Source organism: Lytechinus pictus, chromosome 10, assembly GCF_037042905.1.
Source record: "Lytechinus pictus isolate F3 Inbred chromosome 10, Lp3.0, whole genome shotgun sequence".
Taxonomy (NCBI): domain Eukaryota; kingdom Metazoa; phylum Echinodermata; class Echinoidea; order Temnopleuroida; family Toxopneustidae; genus Lytechinus; species Lytechinus pictus.
Window position 1 is genome coordinate 5,818,186 of NC_087254.1, and position 21,720 is coordinate 5,839,905.

At 34.4% G+C, this 21,720-nt stretch overlaps 1 protein-coding gene across 1 annotated transcript; it reads right to left on the bottom strand.

Annotated features, from left to right (window-relative positions):
* Positions 1 to 7,786: 7,786 nt before the first annotated feature.
* Positions 7,787 to 18,379, bottom strand: LOC129269002 (cleavage and polyadenylation specificity factor subunit 4-like). Its single transcript, XM_064105182.1, has 7 exons — positions 18,145 to 18,379; positions 14,911 to 15,114; positions 14,376 to 14,471; positions 13,126 to 13,219; positions 12,495 to 12,684; positions 10,709 to 10,855; positions 7,787 to 10,079 (listed from the first exon to the last, which is right to left on the bottom strand). The coding sequence occupies exons 1-7, from the start codon at positions 18,245 to 18,247 to the stop codon at positions 9,966 to 9,968; spliced, it is 948 nt and encodes a 315-aa protein (XP_063961252.1). The 5' UTR covers positions 18,248 to 18,379; the 3' UTR covers positions 7,787 to 9,965.
* Positions 18,380 to 21,720: the final 3,341 nt, after the last annotated feature.

Consider the following 21,720-nt stretch of genomic DNA (forward strand, 5'->3'; position numbering starts at 1 on the left):
CAAGTAAATGTGTATGCCAGAAGCATTGAAGAAAGTGTTATACATGTTCACTTACGTGTGACGATCTGACAGACTCGGGCTGGTGCTTACATCATTGTCATTAAAATAAATTATATGATGGATCTTTGAAAATATTGATATATCTTTGTCCAATGTTTGGTAAAATAAGTTTTAAAGATAATATGAAATTGAAATGACTTTTTAAACCTTTTAATACAATTAACAGCTGGTAATAAAGATTTTTTTTTCCAGACGGTATGGCGATTTCATTACATCATAGTGCCTTAAATGATTAACGTGCTTTACATTATTCTATTATTCACTAACCGCGGGCCTATCTTCTGCAAAGGCATATCTATATGTATATACAGTGAATAGGGGATGGTCTATCTATAGAGTCATAAACTCCAACAAATACAATAATCAAGAGCAAAATGTGATTGTTCATGAATAAACAGGCGTCTTCAATTTGAATAGAAACGTTCTTGCCTCTCAGAGTTAGAAAGAAAAAAAATAGGAAATTGCCATCGAACTGTGAATGGGATTGGAATGCATATAGAAAAGCATTTACTTCTATGTCAGCAAGCCATGAATGATTGAGAATGTAATAGGGCAATACAGGCATTGCTATGAATAAAAAAAAGTACGAGATCAAATATATACATAACAATATACGTAACAACGCCTCAATTGTTATACAAATAGTGATTTAAAAAAGTCGTTGAAAGAGCAAAAAGATCCTCATTTACATGGAATTCCGATACACCTATACGTATACTTTATAACCGATTCAATTCTATTCAATTCTAATTGATCAATGAATGCAATATAACTACAAAAAAAAGGTATTTATGTCAGACCATAATTGAAACACTCTAAATGTTTGCTTTGGAATGATGAAAGATATACGAAAGAATGCAGTTATAGTGCATGGTAAACACAGTAGACAATATGTGATGTGTCGGAAACATGATTATATGGGATCCTCATTTATCTGTTTATGCTGGAATTTTTCTGTTTCAAACAATCAAACAAGGCATAAAGACCAAATAAGGTGCCACAATTAAATCCGAAAAGGGACAAGATGTTGTTAAAATACAATAGTGCACTTGGAATAATGTAGATGTTTGTTTGCAATGCAACCTGTTCTATTAACATTCATTTACATGTAATTTAAATTACTTGCAAGTTTGACAAGAGTGTACAGACAAACCAAATAAATGATAATGACATTGTATACAAAATCAGTTCAGTGCAAGACTTTGAACTGTTTGAATCGAATAAGCGATGACCATTTGCATAGGCATTCCACTATATATATTCATTGTATTGAACTGTTTGGGAAGGTGATTTTACTTGCAATTAGAAGAAAAAAAAATCAGTTCTCTGCAGGACATTGAACTGTTTGAATTGTATAAGCGATGATCATTTGCATAGGCATTCCACTGTATTCATTGCACTGAACTGTTTGAGGAGGTGATTTTAGTTGCAATTGAAAATAATAATCGTGTTAATTCGACAGAATTGAAGTTGGATGGTCATAAACAATGATACAAAGTGAGATCTCTTTCATTGGAGAAAATATACAAGAAGTTGTAATATTTTAGATATGTTTTAGTATATTTTTGGAAGCAACTTTTAAGAGAATTATAAAGGACTTTTTTTTTTCCATACAAATAGAATTAGAGTTATTTTGCGTCCATTAGCATGTTTATAGCATGGAAAAAAAAAGACATATGCAAGTGTATCCTGGCAAAAAAAAAAAAAAGAAGAAATAACTTGCAAGATTGAAGAAGAATGAGTAAAATTATTGTTTTTTTTTCGCATAGATTCAATCATGCAGTGTATGTCATGTAAGCGTATAATGTTAAGAAAACTTCAGAACAATATTTGGGAGTGATATCTCAAAACAAGTACACACTAGTCATATCAGCATAACGTATATTATGACAGCGAAGAAACAAGCATTTATGGAAAAGCAATACCATAATTTTTTTTTTTTTAGTTCATTCGATAACAGAGAAATTTATTCAGTTTTTTTCTGAAAAGAATATAAGAGAATCTCAGGTTCTCAACATGTCAATCGTGTATATCACCGATTATAGGAGTGATATTTCATATAAGCCTGTAACCTGCAAATTACAAGTAAAAAAATAATCGAAACGTTTACATAGTTATTACGAATATTTAAAGTCACGATGTGTGTACATAAATACAGCTTATCTTTCCCCTTAACAGTACGCTAGTGCATTCAGTATTCTAATGGAAGTACCATCTGTTTTATATTTCTTTGGAAAACAAAATTAAAAAAGATAAAAATGATCACAAGACATGTACACCTTGAATTGCCGAGTATACAGAGCGATTCTAAACAAGGTGTAAAAAGCAGCGCTTTAGAATGATCATGTTGTTTAAGAAAAGCTGTATCAATGTAAACAAGCATGTCCAGCAAAAAGATGTTATCTTGGCCAAACTGAATTGAGATCACTCAATAGCTGATACATACATTTCAATTACACGCTCATAAAGGTTTCTTGTGAAACAGGTTTGACGATTTTCCGTGAAAAAGAAGAATTATTTGCGTCCAAAAATTGTTAATATCGAAACTCAAATCATGATTGTATGTTTTCACCGATCAGTAAGAGTGGAATGATAAGTATGATTAATTTTTATTTAATGGGAATTTGATGAATAAAGGACTAATCCCTGATAATAACAATCTGGAAAATCACACAGTCTATACGACTTTAAATATCCAGGCATGTTTATATTAAACTTGTTGCAAATTGTAAAAGCAACTCTTTCAATATTTTTGTATTATCATCGAAGTAAAAAAAGGTCGTACATATTTATGATATCTTATAACAGCTTTCATTTTCTCTCAGCAATAATACACATCGTATTCGGTAATAATGAATTTTATTACAGTACTGCATTTACAATGGAAAAGGAAAATTCTTAACAAGCTCACACGTACACGTATAGAATGGTAGGTTAAACAAGCATTTACATGAAGCGCAAAGAGGGTGCTTTTGCAAATGTATGTGATTAAAAGAAAAAAAAAGAGGAGCCGTGTGAATGTTTTAAGCGAATTTCTGTTCATAGAAATGCATTAAAAAGCCAGACTGTGTTTTCATGTTAAGTTACACCATTTACTGTTTACAGGCACAGTAAGACTACGTTCCAGAATGTAAATGCTTAATTTGCTTTATTGTATATTGAAAATGAAACTGTTCTGCAAAATAAGAGCATATACAGGCATTTGAAATGATTGTATTATCCATGTTTGATCACATTGTCGTCTTTTAATGAAATATACAGGTTTCGCAGATATTTAATACAAGACAAAAAAAAAACCAATCCAATTATTTGATCTTGCTAAAAATTTAATAATGTATTAATTATCTTTTTAAAATTCTTTTAGCTCAATCTTTTATTGTGAAATTAACAAGATAAAGGTGTATAAATCTTGACATTTCTTTCAGATTTATCTTTTAAAATTTATGTCAACAGACTTTATAACTTCGTTAAAAATGCCAATGAAACTAAACAAATATTTTAAATCATCGTCAAATCTTTCTCAGATTATCTTTTCATGAATAATTTTTTTTTTTTACATCAAAATGAGCGAAAGTGGTTAATCTTACTTTGGTTTCATGTTCTGATTTGTCCGTAATCTTGCCTTAGGGAGTTGATCGGAGAAGTCTTCATCCTCTGATTAACTTGTGATTAAATTTTATTCGTCGTTGTAGGTTTTCCATTCTCTCTCGCTTTTTCCCTTGAACTTGAGAATGACTTCAGTTCCTTGTACAAGTATCTTTGTAGACATGTTGTTTTCCTTGCGAAGGCGATATGCAACGCTTGCTAGCTTTCCACGACGGAATTTCATGCACGGCGGGAGATCGGTTCTCACTGAGATCCTGCTTCGCCTTCCGCGGGGAGCACCCTGACTAGTTGCTTGATCGTCGCTATCGGTTACGTTTTTGTTGCGTGCTAGGTAAGCGTCGAGAATGTGCTGGCGATCCCTCATGATTGCAAACTTGGCGATAATGGGCTCCGGTCCTTGATCGCGTGCTGGTGATCCATCGATGTTTCGCGTTTTCCTTGGAAGTCGATGAGCGTTGATGATCATAATCCCCGCAGATTCTTCCCTTGGTAGGCCCAAATCGATGAAAACATTTACAAGCTTCTCGTACACATTTTCCTCTCTTGCTTGCTCAACTCCATAGAATAATAGGTTACCTTTACGTTGATAAATTTCCATCATCAAAATCTTCTTTTCCAATGCTGCCACCTCAGCTTTATGATCGTTGCGTAGTTGAGGGATTACATGTTGTTCAATATTCAAGGCCCTGTCGCTGGTATCTTTCAATGATGTTTCGATATCAGAAATTTTAATGTGAATTGAGTCAATTTTCTTGCAAAGAACATCAGACAATTTCATGACTTCCGCTTTAAGTTCACTGAGGGTGGTTTGGTCGGGCGGGGTAGTGGGCGGGGCTGGTGCGTGTGGATTCAGCGGTTGCTTCGCTCGTGTATCATACGGCATGCTTGAGCTGCTGAAATTCAAGTTCGATGACAGAACTTTATTTGAAGAAATGCAGTCAAAAATTCGTCAAAACCAGATGAAACTGATATATTGTTTCCAAGACCTGATAACTGAATGTATATCAGATAAGTAAATCCAAGAAAGGTACAGTTTGATTGTAATAATTCTGTAGTAATTTGCACCAGCCCGGAGCTGTCAGAAAAGAGCGTGTTTATACAACGGCGTCCATGTAGTTTTTTTTTATCTAAATAACTAGAGTAAAGTTCTCAAAGCAAAATGCTGAAAATCTCATCAAAATCGGATAACAAATAACAAAGTTACTGAATTTTAAAGTTTATTAATATTTTGTGAAAACAGGTATATGCACATCGCCTTGAATATTCATTAGGTGGGCTGATGATGTCACATCCCCACTTTCCTTTTTCTTATGTTATTGCATAAAATCATAAATGTTTCATTATTTCATACATGTGTAAATGACGTGTCTCCATTATGATGAAATAAGTTGCGGCAATAAAAAACTAATGCATTTAATCAGTTGTTAATCCAATTGTTTTAGTTCGTGGTAGAAATAATTTGAATAAACCTAATTTCATATATTAAAATACAAAAGAACAAGTGGGGATATGACATCATCAGCCCACCTAATGAATATTTATAAAGACATGCCTAGAACTGTTTCACCAGAATAATGCAAATCTTAAAAATTCAATAACTTCGTTATTTGTTATATGATTTTGATCAAATTTTCAGCATTTTGCTTTGTGAATTTTACTCTATTTATTGAGATATAAATATTTCCAGCCTGGACCATCCCTTTAATGACAATATCAAATCACATATAAGAACAAGTTTTTCAAATTTTCATTTTATCATACATTTATTTTGACATGCAGACATTCTTCAATATCCATGAATACAACAAAAGAACGGACAAAAACGAAAGAAAGGAAAACTATTTTTTATCCTGGTGGGCATTTCACGAAGAGCCATCCTCTCAAAATGCCAACATCCATATCATATTAAATTTGTATAATATAATTAATCGAATGAGTGTGCACCCCATGATGGTAATCTATTAATGTGTACCGTATATACCACACAGCAGGGAATTTAATTGCGATAGATATTCAGACTTCATCATTTGAGAAACATCCCCAAGTCCTTGTAACTTTTTCCCCCCTTTCACAAACTGCTTTTCATTTCTAATCCTCATAGCATATCAACGTTTATCTACATTTGCCACTCTCTACCCGGGTGTAGGAAGGAATTTCTTGGAATGCTTGAGCACCACATCAGGGTAGCCATGCTAAAGCTGGGATAATATCATACAGTGCTTAGAAACATTGTATTAAGCGTTATATAAATGTTGCATATTATTACTATAATTATCATTATTATTGACAAGCAATGATTAACATAAGCTTTAATGCCACCTAATACTTTAATATTTTTCAAATAATTCAATGAGTAACATTTCATATCCTAACGTTCAAAAGACAACCTTAGCACAAACAAATTAAGAGAGTATTAAATCTACAAGAGATATTATTAACTTTGAAAGGCCAAACCAGTTCTAACATCTTCATCATTTTATCATTTATGCTTTACATTCCTTATAGTCAGTATACTTGAGAGAAGAAAAAATAAGTACAAGGAACAAATGAAGTATTAAAAAAAAGGTTTTTATTTAGTTTTATCTACAATATAAATACATAATTATCCTTTTCCTGCTAAATTCCTTCAAATCAATATATCCATACATTTTTGTGATATTAAAGAAATGCTTATTGTTCAACTTTCATGTATTACATATACCAACGCATACATTAAATGTAAATAGGCGATTTTTTTTTTTATCAATATAGATATTAATTCTTTTAGAGCTGAGTTATTCTAAAATATATTTAGAATCTTCAAGATTCATCGATGAATTCTTTAGAAATTCATTCAAATGGAATGCCAAAATTAATTTGGACTATTCAGTAATCTACAAAATTTTCCTGAACTGGTTTAGGTATTCATTTAGGTTAGATTTAAATGACATTCCAAATGGAACACATTTTACAAATTACAATATTTAAGGGGGGAAGTGCAAATATTGAAATCAAAACATATAGATAGTAACATGAAAACTAAAGTATGCTTGTGAACCAAATCTATTAAAGGGGAATCCAACCCAAATAAAAACTTGTTTTTATAAGGAAAAGAAAAATCAGACAAGTTGATAGGTGAAAGTTTCAACAATATTGGACAAACAACAAGAAAGTTACACATTTTTAAAAGTTGTAAATATTGGTAATCACTATACCCATGGAGACTTCAAATTGGCCTCATATGTGATGTCATAGTGATGTAAGGCAAGGACTACTCTTCCATGTACTCCAATACATATTATGGCTAAAATGTCATTTTCCCCAAAAGTTTTATTTCAAATCATATTTTTCTTTCATGAGGACATAAAACAATATACTACCTGGGATATATTTAGATTACTGCCCCAGGGGAATGAGTACTTAGGAGAAAACCACAAATCCCTGATAATTATGTACATGGCCTATGGGAAAATTGTCCTTGCCCCTTTTCATAGTTTACTTATCCAGTTGCCAATTTGAAATCTACATAGTCTTAGTGATCTCAATTTTAAATCAGCTATAACTTCCTTATTGCTTGTCAGATTTCTTTCAAACTTTCACTATTCTGTTTGATTTATTTTTCTCCTTCCCAACACAACATTTTATGGCCAAGGCTGGATTCCCCTTTAAGTAATTTTATAATGTTGCTAGTCAAAGAATGACAAATCATTTTGCTAACAATGAAATGTAACCAAATATTTCATTTTAAACAACACAAAAAGTGCTAAGAATATAAGGAACTCCTTGAATAAAAGCATAAAGTATTGTGGGAATGACGCATAATGACAGTCTATTTGAATAGGTGTCCTTGCCTTGAATCATACCGATAGCTCTCATTTCAAATGAAGCAAAGGTCCATAGGCGGATCCAGCTTTTGGCGAAAGGGGGGGGGGGCGTACTGCCGAGCGGCGCACATATTTTTGCAAAAAAAATTTTTGAAAAAGGGGTAAAGTCTTTGCTGGGGGATAGTCTTTCCTTTACTGTTGCTAATATTATATCAATGTTTAATTTTTTTAAGCGGCGCCTTTTCTTTTCTTTCCTTTATTTTTATTTTTTTAAGCGGTGCCTTTTCTTTCTTTTACTTTTTTTTTTTTTTGAGGGGGGGCTTGCGCCCCCTGTGCCTCCCCCTGGATCCGCCACTGAGATCTGTCTTAACCCATGAGAGAATGCATACGTGTTGGTTGGGTCTACATAAAACATGTGTCATACCATAGCATAATTGGCCAGTCTCAAGGGCCCTATCCTACAGAGAGTTACGATTGATCCGATCAACCTCCACTTTTGGAAAACCAGCAATGTCAGCATCTAAAATACAGTTTTGTTCAAAATATTTTCTAGTCAATGTCTGTACAAGCACAATGTAAACAGAGAAGTCACATTTGATTTTCATATATATTAAGAACAACATTTTCAAACAATGGACAAATTAAGTACAACTTAACTACGAGTGAATGAATGCTCTTTTGTTCCTTTGCAAGACACAGCGTATTCATGTTTTCATGCACATGAAGGCAACTGGAGACCCTATAATATCAACACATAATACACAGTTGTTTAATGATTTGATAAATGTACTAATCTGACATTTCAAGGTAGACAAATACTGCTTCTAGTATTTTTCTAAATATTCCGTTACAAAAACACAGTATTTCAACTTTCAAAATAAATCTCCAGGAAATAAGCCATGGTAATTATGCTGCATCACTGTAAATACTTTGAAAATGGAGCTTGGACTTGCGCTTCATAGAGCTTTGCGAAAGAGTAATAGCGATAAGTGGTTTGAACACAAATATGAGTATAAAACTTAAACAGAATAGTATTTTGGGTGCCAGATGAATCATATTTCTTACAAATTAATTTCAAAATTCTATTTGATTGCTGATCTACTTCTAGCAAAACAAGGATTATAAACTGATTAATTTTACTTCCAGTTAAAATTTATCAATTAATTTCAAAATTGCAATGGAAATGCATGATTATTGCACATTGATTGCAAGTATTTCGTTGCAACTTCCCCCAGATTGGTGGGAGAGGAATAGATATTTCTGCAAGCACAAGGGGTCTGATTACCGTCTGAACCGTGACAATAAGCAATTATTATGGCAATTCGGGGGGGGGGGGTGTTTCATGGGGGCATAAAGTCAGTCGATTTCATCGACAAATTGCCTCTAGGCAAATGACACTGTGTATGCAATTATTTAGCAAATTGTCATGCATGGTTGGCCCAATCACAAATTGAGATAATCAATTAAAGACGAAGTGCAGTATTACATTGATTCTGAAAATTATATAGTTCATACTATTTCTTATCACATATTACATTGTTTGAAACAATTGAAATGAAATCAAATATCAGGAAAATTTTGGCACTTCATACTTCAATCATTATTCAAATCATACACAGAATATACGTTATATTACAGCCCTAAATAATTGAACATTACCATATAATACAAGGAAAATTTATACCAGGGGCCCGTTTCATAAAGGACTTGCAACTGTTGTAACTTTGCCATAATGGCAACCAGTGGCGGGCCGTGACCCGGAGGAGACAAAGCATTGGAGGGGCACTGTATTGTTTGTGAACAATGGTGTGCCCCTCCAATGCTTTGTCTCCTCCGGGTCACGGTCCGCCACTGATGGCAACTACCATGGTAACAGGGCTCAGCAGCCAATAATAATCAAGGTTTCCATGGTAGTTGCCATAATGGCAAAGTTACAACAGTTGCAATACTTTATGAAACGGGCCTCAGATCTTTTAACCCCCAGTTGGCATGTATAATCTTTGAAACTTAGAATCATTCCACACAATTAAATTCAAATAAAATAAATTTAAATCATTCATCTAACGTTCCTCCAAACGGATAGATCATGCAATTTGCAAAATAAATCAGTGGATTCAAATTAATGTTTCAGCACCAGTGCATTTCAATATGGGGCCTGTCTTACAAAGAGTTGTGATTGATCCGATCAATCACAACTATGGAAAGCCAGCAAAGTCAACGTATAAAATTAATGTTTGTTCAAAAAAATTCTAGATATGAATGTATATCCATAAATTCATTGATTTCTTGACAATATGGTGTGTTCTCCTTTGTTTACAGAGGACATTTTGCAAATTTCTTGTAGAAAAAATTATGACACTGATGGATTTCCATAAAGTTACGATTGATTGGATCAATTGTAACTCTTTGTAAGATGGGCCCATGGAGCCTGGAATGGATTGGGAGATGTGAAGGGAATAGCAGGAATCAGACATGGTTGAATTGGTCGAAAGGTCATCACTGAGGTTGCTGCTCTTCCTGTTGTGTGCTCTGCGGACCTTGTAATGAATTACTCAGGAATGCTAAATGACCTTTCGGGCAGTGGTTGGCAAAATGACCCTTCTCTCCACACTGTTAAGATAAATATAAACAGACAAATAAACAAACAACAGTAATCGACTTGCTGGTATGACAAAAAGTAGAATGATTTTTGATTCACAAATTCCATTGATAATGGTAATCTTAACATGTTTAAATTCAGGAAACCAATCCTTGTAACCTTAACTTAAATTGGAGGAGCACAACATACATTTGGATGGATGCTAACCTCCGAAAAAATATTAAAGTGAATTGAGGGCTGATAAGTTATATTGATGGTGGCATTCATGTTAATGGTCATTTCACACATTCAAAGAGAGTTCACAGTATGCTTTTCATAATAAAAGGGAAACAAATTGAAATAATTTGGCATTTCATAAATAAAACATAAAACAGATATTGCATTTTAATGTCATCTGCTTCCTTATACACCTTCCTTGTACACCACATGTTTGTGCACATATAAATGTTATGAGACTACTCAAAATGTGAAATATCATTTAACTTTCTTCATGTATTTCCATATCTCATTTTGATGAAACTTTCAGTATTATACTTGTTTCATTTTTTTTATTTAGACCAACTTGTTGCTCTGATGAACTGGGCCTCTATATATGATGTTAATATTCAGCTTCGAGGAATTGAATTGTTCTAATTCTTACCTTATAACACGTGATGTGATCATATGACCTCTGACCTCTCTGAAATCCATGCCTTGGCTGAAACGTTTGATTTGTCTCTTTGTTGTTTTGTAGAGTAGATTGAGAGTTGACCTCTGAGTTGGATAGAACACGAAGCCCCTGTCCTTGCTGAAAATAGTGAACAAGAAAATAAACATACATGTATGTTATGAAGAGGATGTCATTATTAATCCTAAAGTGACCCTAGATGTCAAGCACAATGGCCACAATTCACAAAGGTGGTTTTAAAAACCACCTGTTGAACCCATGCTTTTTTTCCTGTACAAATTATGCTTAATTTACCACGTATACTGAAAAAGTGTCCGATACTGATGCATGCCTTTGTCACAGTGCGCCAAATTGACACCTGTTGCCATGGTTAAGTACGCTATTTCATTCATGAGCCCAATGTTTTGAATTAATGAGTCCACTCTTTAAACAGTGGACTCACATGAATAAAACAGTGTACTTAACCATGGCAACCGGTGTCAATTTGGAGCACTATGACAAAAGGCGCCCATCGGGATTGGACACTTTTTAGTTTAAGTGGTAAATTCAGCATAATTTAGGCAGGAAATCTGCATAAACCATGGATTCAACCGATGGTTAACAAAACCACCATTGTGAATTTGGGCCAATAAGTTCACAATGCAGAACAATCATAAAAATGTGATTTTGTACTAATCCCATAAAATTGTGTATCCACACATATTCATTTCTACTTTAAATGATGATTGATCAAAATCAATCCAGTTCGGTTTGATTATGATCCAAATAATTGCTGATAATTCCTGTGAAAAGAGTAATAAATAAATCAAGAAACATAGAAATATATTTAAAAACAAAATAAATAATGAAAAAAAAATTATCCTAAATTTTGTTAGAAGAACATTTGATCAGAATCTTACAGAGAGTCTGTAAACACCAAAGTGTGGCCTTATCTAATAATATAGAGCAAAAATTTCGATATTATGCATAAATAAGCATAATTAAATAGTTGTGAGATCCTTCACAGAATTTGAGTTTCCAGATAAAATGTGGCATGGGTAACAAAGTGCACTGATTTTTGTCAACATCATGCAATCAGCAGCCAAGAGCGGGGGGGGGGGGGGGGGGGGGGCATGGTGCCCCCCATTTCATTAGCCATTGATCACAAGTCAAAGCTTCACAAAAAAATGAATGCAAATGAGATGTACACAGTCTTCAATAAATTGAACTGTATTTTTGTCTATGGTTTATATGTAAACGGGCTCTTGAGTAAAGTCCTCAATTTCACATTTTCAAAACTGAAAATTCTGTGTCCTTTGGTTTTCTCAAACATCACATTTTATGTTCTTTGGTGATAAAGAAATTGTAAAATGTGAGAAAAATCCAAGTTTCTAAGACACACACACTCTGCAGGAGGCGGATAAAGCTTGGTGAATACAATATAAACTGCAAACAGGTATATTTCTCTTAAATTCTGTCTTCATCCAGAAAATTCAGTGGGAATTTTGGGATATCTGTATCACCGAAATCTTGGGTCTTTAACCCAGAGTATGTAATGTATATGGAGTGGTTTTATCTTCGCGAATAAAACTTTGCGAAAAAAAATTCTGCTTCGATACATGGCAATTTACTCTAATGGAAACTAAAAAAGAAAAAGTTCTGAAATTTACACCTGACACACTTTCCAAAACAGTTAGGAACCACAAATATATCTCTACGTCAAATTTATGGCGTACACACTGTACAGTAAATTAAGAGTTAAAAATCTGATCTCACTTACCTTTTCTGCAGCCTGTTTCTGACTGAAAGACATCGGCGGAGCGGCAGTATTATATGGTTGAAGTGGGTTCTTCTTAGGACAGTTGATAGCTTTATGACCCGGTTCACCACAGCTGTGACATGTCCAAATCTTCCGGCCACCCGTGTGTAAATCTTTCATATCAGCAGAGGTCGGGAGGTCAAAGGTCGGACTACATGAGAAGGGAGTAAAACAAATGAAATTGATAAAATATGGGGCTTGGTCAAAAGAGTGGGTTAGGATCGAAAAAATGCCTGGGTTAGTAGATAAATTCAAGGAAGAAAATTGAAAAATCCTGCATGCTAAGCATATTCCCATAGTTCCATTTCATTACTGGTAATGTTTTGATTGTTTACAGTTTAATATTTTTATTAGGAAATTTAGTTCTTATAAAAAGTTCTTATATGAAGTTTAAACTTTATATTAATTTTTTTTGGAGCACAGGTTCTAAATAAGAGCAATGTCATCGGGACCCAGTTTGCAAAAAAAAAAAAGAAGAAAAGACTGTGAACATCCAACAATAGTAACAATGCCATTTTGTTTAACAGAAAACCTAGGGGACTCTGGTGGGAAAATATAAACAAAATTACAAGGAGATTTCTTTAATACTCACTGTACATATTTGCAGTTTGGGCCATCTGGACAGAAACCAAGAAGGTAGTTTGGACAGTATACCCTTCTCACATGGCGACTCTTGCAAAGTGGACCTGGAGAATTGGTAAAGGCAAAGGAAACATGACACATGTAATCAGTGACTTTCACTTACAACTGTTATAAGCTACTGAAATCCTTCCATCTGATTGGCTCAGAACAAATTAGTCAGAGAAACATCACTAGCAGCATGCTTCATGAAACATGGTACACAAAATTAGACCGTGTAAGAGGTACTTGATTTGTGAATAAAATCACATTGACCCAAGAAAATCCAAGGAGGGATGTTTGATTTGAAAAACCCAAAATGTGCCAGAATGTGAATGTAAGTCACACTTAAAAAACTTTGTATAAACCTCCCAAGTGAGTATTAGGCCAAGTGCCTATTGGACAAAATGGTCAAAATGCAAAATTGCAAGTAGCTCTTGACCAAGTGTGTTTAGCCATGATAGTATAAGACCAGGGGCCCGTCTTACAAAGAGTTGCGATTGATCCAATCAATCACAACTACGGAAAGCCAGCAAAGTCAACATAGAAAATGAGTGTTTGTTCAAAAGATTTTCTAGATATGAATGTATATCCATGAATTCATTGATTTCTTGACAATTTGGTGTGTTCACCTTTTTTAAAAGGACATTTTGCAAATTTCCTGTAGAAAAAATTATGACACTGATGGATTTCCATAGTTACGATTGATTGGATCAATCGTAAGTCTTTGTAAGATGGGGCCCAGAGGCGGATCCAGGATTTTCAAATAAGGGGGGCACATTGAATGTCATTTCGTCAGCGGAAAACTTGACAAGCCAATAAAAAAAGTCCTCACTTTCAAAGGGGGGGGGCACACTTGCATAAAACATGTATATTTACATTACAAATTTTGATTATGGCTCTCAAAGGGGGGGGGGACAGGCAGGCTGTGCCCCCCCCCCCCTGGATCTGCCACTGCGTGAGACAATCTGAGAATTGGATCATATGCTTGAAGGAGAAGAGAATACAGACTGCTGGATCAACGCTCATTCATTGAGAATAGTATTCTTAACATGTTCAGAGAAGCCCCTGTCCTACTAAGACAATTCCTTCTGATTTTTTTAACTTACCATGTTTACAGAAGCCCCTGTCATACCAAGACAATCCCTTCTGTTTTTTTAACTTACCATGTTTACAGAAGCCCCTGTCCTACCAAGACAATCCCTTCTGTTTTTTTTAACTTACCATGTTTACAGAAGCCCCTGTCATACCAGGGACAATCCTTTCTTTTCGCCTCTGGATCAATGTGAAGGAAAGGACAATCTTTGTTGCTGCACATACCTGGATATAAATGAAAAAAAAGAATAACAGCTTTTTGGTTACTTCTTCACTCTGTGACTTCTTCGACATTAAACTTCTTGTCTTTCATTGATCAATATGAGCAACAGAAAATACCTAGAGAAAAGTTATTGTTTTCTGAAATATTAAGTATTTTAATGGGTTTTTTTTCACTTTGTATTGGATAATCCAATCACACAAGTTTTCAACCATAAGCAAACTTTCATAGAGATGTTAATTTCTTCTTTTACATATTTTTACTGTAACTTTGTATGACTAAATTTTATTGTGCAAAATAAATTTTAGCAAATACAAATAAATTGTATGATTTTTTTAAATCACTTCTTTGCCACATCATTTTTTTTTGGGGGGGGGGGGATTTGGTTTCCTTACTATGAAAATGGGACGATCCACTACGGATTGAACGGCAGACCCAACTTACCAAATTTGGCGAAGAAAAAGCATTCGGGCATTTTTGTCATGTCAAACTGGTGGAGGAATTCGCACTCGTCGCCTTTCTTGCACAGGCCTCTCAGCCAATGTTTGCAAACGACGGCCTTGTCCCCCTTGACATGTCTGAAGGGACACAGAGCGGCTTTGACACAGGAGTGGTTCTTGTAAAACTGGCATACTGCAGAATTGGACTCTGTTAAAAACAATGTCAATGAAATTCAAATGTTAACAACTTGAATATACCATCTTGGCAACAAGTGCCGTTGCTGAATTTCAGTGCCGAACTGAAAATTAGCATGTTGTCAAATTCAAAACAAATCCCGCCTCATCTGAATTTTGTTGCTTAATTCTGGGTGATTCAGAAGATAAGGAAACTACAGATGAAAAATCAAATTGTATTTTATTTAAATCTACTCAGAAAATAAATCATAATTCATATTGATACTTTATTAATATTCAAAAATCATCTTTTTCTTCCATGGCAAGGTATCAATCTCACTTTAATTAAACAAGGGCAGACAATTTTACAGTGAGTTGAATTTGGATACGGACAAGATTAATACATGATTATAAATCATTATTATAATCATAATTATTCATAATCATGTATTAAATTCTAGTATTTGTTAAATAATAATTTTTATCTATAAATTGTTCTTCAAAACAGCATTTTGTAACATCGCTTATCGAAAGTACATCATAACGAAGCGGTTCAAGGGTCAGACCTATTGCATTTGCTTTGTTGACAAACAAATCGAGGGATCTACACGAGATCAGTCTGGTAAGAAACCTCGAATTTTTGCCATTCATAGTGAAATATTTTTTATCCCTTCATACGCATTTGGCGTTTGAAGGTTCAAAGATCAATAAAATTCACACTTTTATAAACCGATTTCTCCCTGTAAATATGGATTTCATAGGGAAATTCATCTGGGTGTGGAGGTCTCGCTCATGCATCTATGGAAAGAGTTTCAAGGCTCCATGATGAAGTATATGGCAAAATATTAAAAAATATCATCATGGAGTCCTCAAGGCTAGACTCAATGGCCATAATTAAGTTCGGATAAACCAGGGAAGTGGGAGTTGCATGACAGCCAAAGTAAGTCACTGTTTTTTTTTCTTTGAAAATTTAAGTTTATTTTTTCCCGTTTTGGTGCATTTGGTGCATTTGGTGCATTTGGTGAATAATAATGATATATAAGGCCAAGCAAAATAAGAAAGTAGTTGATCGTCCTCGCGCGCATCAATTTTGGCCGCCGCATGAAATTTTTTGCTATTTACTATTTTCTATTTTTAAAAAATTAAAAAAATTGTGTTGTTTCTCGTCCGCGCCCTCTCCCCTTTTTGATTGCAGCATCAATTTTCTTGATATTAACTATTTTTATGGCTGTTGAATAGTGAACAAAATTCACAAGATTACTCTGGGAACTCTCTCGCAACTTCAAAAACAATTGCAAAATCCGATATCGCCGTAATTGCAAGAAAGAAAAAAATTCTGATTTGGTTTTTTATTGGAATTTTGAAGATACCATCATAAATTAGCAAGGAAATAAAGATTGCAAACTCGGATAAGATCACGGATTTCTTCATTTTTAGTGCATTTTCGGGGACCCCGCTTACTGAATCTGACTTAATCCGTCGCGTGCTTTGGAAATATGGCACAGATAAATCAATTTTAATGACGTAATTTGTATTTCAGCGGGGTTTTTTTATGAGTGATAGCGCCTGTACTTAGATGTGTGTTACGGTGATTGTATAGTGTGCTTGTGACTCTGTTGGGTGAACTGCATGTGTGCTAGGATTGATTGACTGTGCTGGCGTGACATGTGAATTTGTGAAATGCATTGAATTTTCTGGCGAGTTTTCTAATGTTAGCAGGCAATGCATCGAATATTCAATGAGAGATTTAATATTCAATATCAATTTTAAAAATGAATGAAAATTGAACAGTATTAAACATTATGTAAACGAACAAGCAGCTGAAAACTGCGATGCGAAACCATGCCCAGTCCCAGACAAAAAGAGATTGGCTCTGGAAAACTGAACATGACTCCCGATGGTAATAAAAATGACCCCCCATGCAGTTACCCTTACATATATATTAATATAAAATGTTTAAATTATTCACTTGACATGAACATTCTGTTTTACAACAATACAGTACCAGTATACATCAGTAATACATCAATATATTTTATCGCACAATACATTTTCCATAGATTTCCAATCAATCGTTGATATCACCAGTACGACAATACACCAGACGGTGGACTGTACTGTTTCCAGAAGAAGAAGAAGAAGATATTTATACATATAAAATATATATATATATTTCTACTCATTTATTATTAATATTGAGCATACATGGATCACATAATTCGAGCTTGACATGGCCCGACAATCATTTAAATAAAAATAGCAAAAAAAATAGTAAATAGTAAGGACCTCCCTCATTACTGATGTCAAAAATCGGGCCGAGAAAATGCCTCCTTGTTTTTAAAAAAAATAGTAAGATAGCAAATAGCAAGGACCTCCCTCATCACCGCTCTCAAAAAACCCGGACGATCAACTACTATCTTTTTTTACTTGGCCTAATCTTTATTTTTGGTCACTGTCGGTCCAGTTCTTTTAATATATTTTTAAGAAATAAAGAAAAAAATCGATGAGGCCCATCAGGGGGATTTTATATTGTTAACCTCCTAATGGCAGCTGCACAATCGTGAGCCGTCTGCATTCTGTGTACGAGAAATAAAAAAATAATTAAAAATGTTATTTGTTATTTAAAAACTCCTCGAAACAGACGGCTACCAGCTTTAAGATACCAAAATTATCACCAAGTCCTTCATATAAAGAATCAACACTTTGTCGTCGTAGCTCGTAAAGATCTACTCGTAGAATAGTCTACAAAAAAAAAAGACATGGTATACCCTTGGCCTTGGGTGTCCGGACAGGTTGTGTATCCGGACAGCAGTCGATTTTAAACAGCCAATTGAAAAAGACAATAAAAGTTCACAATTCAAATCTCTTAAATGTTTTCGCACAAAATGTTAGACAATATTATCGAGAACAAATATTGATGATGATTAGCACTAATCAATGCACAGTTTTTGTTTAATCCAAAGACAAAAAAGAAGGCTTCATTTTTGTTACATGTCCGGACACCCAACCCCATCCTACATCGTTATACATGAGTGGGACCAAGATTTAAAAAAATCTAACTTACTATCCATGCCTGAAAAGGGAAGCGGTAACGTCCCTAGCTGCATGTTAATCTGCACCTCCACCTCAAAGTTTACATTTTCGACGTTAGCTACAATAGTCTGCATGATTGTAGATAAAATAAACAACTTCTAGTCCAAATCCGAGCTAATATCAAGGGAAATTCAGTCCAAATTTCATTGACTACCAACGCTCAAGAATAACCATCAAAGGCAAAGAAAGTCGTCTCAGATCATCTCGATGATATGAAGATCGAGTCGCCCCTGTCGAGTCGACATCGTCCGTCCATATCTGGAGCTATCAACACAGCTCCATGGTCCGTCCCAACTATAAATGGCCCAGATACAGGGTACGATCCCCCATCCTACCAAAAAAAGGAAGAAATATCAGACCAAAAAGAAAAAAAAACCTCATGTTGGTTCCTTATATAATTTATGAAGAGTTTGGTTGCAAAAGAGGTTCACCATTCCCAGAAAAAATGTTTTTTATTCTCACTTATTGGTATGAGAAACGAAATTGTCATGAAAACTACTACCCAATCATGTGAACATAAAATTGGGTATAAAAGAAATCTACCCGTCTTCAAATTTTTCTATATATATATTTGTTAAATATCATCGTAGAACTAACCCCTTTTGCAAAACTGAATTGAATCCAATCTCTATTGATTAAAAAGGTGATTTTTCTTTGCCACTTTTATTCACGTTTTCATTTGAATTTCAAATTTTCTTTGGTATCATCAGAGCGACTAAAAATTTAGAGGTTAAGAGACAGAAAACAATAAAGTTTATGAAAAATTGACCCAACCCCTTTTGACAAATGAGCTCTTCAGAAGAGTTTGGTTGCAGGTCCACTCCAACTTCTCCAAGAAAATCTTTTTTTTTTCTTCAAATATTGCAATATTCCTATGCGAAACTAAATTTTCATGATATCCTACCATGCAGAACATAACATTGCATGGGTATAAAAGAAATCTACATGTCTTCATATTTTTTTAAATATTCTTTTCCAAAAAAATTCTATGTGGACCTAACCCCTTTTGCAACGTACGAACTGAAATGGTACCCCTTTTGAAAAAAAAGGTGATTTTTCTTTGCCATTTTAGTTCACTTTTTAATGGGAATTTCAACTTTTCTTTAGTATCATCTTATAGAGCTCCTAAAATCTATACATTGAGACATACAAAATTAAATTTGATGAAAAATGGACCTAACCCCTTTTGCAAGCTGTGAGCTCTTATTATGTCTATTGGTTATGCCAAATCCAATGATAATAATTACGATAATGCAGTATCCCCGGCAGTATATCCAATAAAGTGCTCTAAAATGAAAACTACTAATTAAAATTCGAAAAAAAATTCTCGCTAAACGCTAAACGCCCCTTTGCAATATAATATACACATTTAGACGACAAAAGGCAGCTCGAATATAGAAAGCCAATGATCCGGGCCAGTGATTTCCCTGCACCGTGCTTAAAGGTCAAGTCCATCTCAGAAAAATGTTTAGTTGAATAAATAGAAAAAAATCAATCAAGCACAACACTGAAAATTTCATCAAAATCGTATGTAAATTAAGAAAGTTATGACATTTTAAAATTTCGCTTATTTTTCGCAAAACAATTATATGCACTACTCAGTGATATGCAAATGAGAGAGTCGATGATGTCCCCCACTCACTATTTCTTTTGTTTTTTATTGTTTGAATTATACATTATTTCATTTTTTACAGGTTTGACAATTAGGGCCAACTTGACTGAACCATATATTATTGAAAAATGCTAATTCCACATGTTCAAGGAGGAATAAGTCCACCTCAGAAAAATGTTTAGTTGAATAAATCAATCAAGCACATCAAAATCGGATGTAAATTAAGAAAGTTATGACATTTTAAAATTTCGCTTATTTTTCGCAAAACAATTATATGCACTACTCAGTGATATGCAAATGAGAGAGTCGATGATGTCCCCCACTCACTATTTCTTTTTTTTATTGTTTGAATTATACATTATTTCATTTTTTTACAGGTTTGACAATAAGGGCCAATTTGACTGAACCATATATTATTGAGCAATGCTAATTCCACATGTTCAAGGAGGAATTAATCGTCGTTTCACTTAACAACGAGAAGAAAATTAAAATATTTCATATTTCATATAATAAAATACAAAAGAAATAGTGAGTTGATGACGTCATCCGTCTCCTCATTTGAACACCGACCAAGATGTGAATATAACTATATTTTTTAATTAAGCGAAACTTTAAAATGTCATACCTTTCTTATTTTACATCCGATTTTAATGAAATTTTCAGTGTTATGCTTGTTGGATTTTTCTCTTTTAATTCAAATAAACTTTTTGTTGGGGGTGGACTTGTCCTTTAAAGCAATGCCATACGTCTTTGCCTTTGCCATTTTTTATGTCTACCATTTTTGCCTCATGTTATTTTCCCCCATTTACACCTCTGTCATATTACCTCTCTCATTTCTTAATTTCATCTCTGCCATTTTTCCTTTGTCATCTTTACCTCTGTCATTTTCACCTCTGCTATATCATACGTCTGCCATTTTTTTCCTCTGACATTTTTACCTCTGTCATCACCTTTCCCATTACCTCTGTAATTTTGATTAGATGGGGGACTTAGAATACACGCATATATGCATGACCCCCGCCCCCCCCCCCGGGATGGAATAGGGTCCATGATACATGCGACTCTCCATAGTTCCAGGACTAATCAAAGAAAGGGTAATCTGAGGAAAACGGGTGAAACGAGATATTCAAAGAGCCAAAATCTATCACAAAATTAAACTGTTGCTTTTAGATTCACAATTTCTACATGCTCCTATATATCTATTTTTGGCCAATTTCATTTCTTCTTTCTTTCTGTCTTTATTCCCTTTACCCTAGTACTTCTGCTTCCATATTCTTCTACTTTTTGCTCTCTATATATCGCTTATATTCTCCCCCGGACTCCTTATCGGCAGTATTTTGAATTTACCCCCTCCCCCTCGATCCCCTCGGTGGTTTTTTTTCAGTTGAGGGGGGGGGTTCCATGGTGGAGGGAATGCAGGACCGATTCTGCACGGTCTCTTTGTTCCCTATAGTATTCATTTTCTCTTAACAAGGAATAATTCTAATGGAATTATTTCTTTTATTTTCCTTCCCCCTCCAAAATCTCTAAGTTTTCTCAGGCTGCCGCTCAGGACCCGGGCATGAGGTTCCCTGGATCCATGCCGTCATCTATTCATCTTCCATTCATTTGGGACAAAAATATAGGAGAAATCCATCCCCACCGAGCACTTTCCCCTGTTTACAGTTCACCCTAGCTGACAAAAACAGCAGTTAAAAATGAAAATATTGGGAAGGTTGAGGAAAATCCATCAGAGATTTTAAAAAGTTATCAAAAAAAATTTTGTGTGTGTGTGACGGCGAGCAGCTGCTTGCCATGTCATGAATTTAACAATAACCAAGAAATTTACTTTTCTCAAATATCATGATTGAAAATGGATGTTTTTTTTTCATCTTCAGTACGAAAATCAACAGACAAGTCATTTCAAACCCGCTAGTGAAAACAATTATAGTAAGT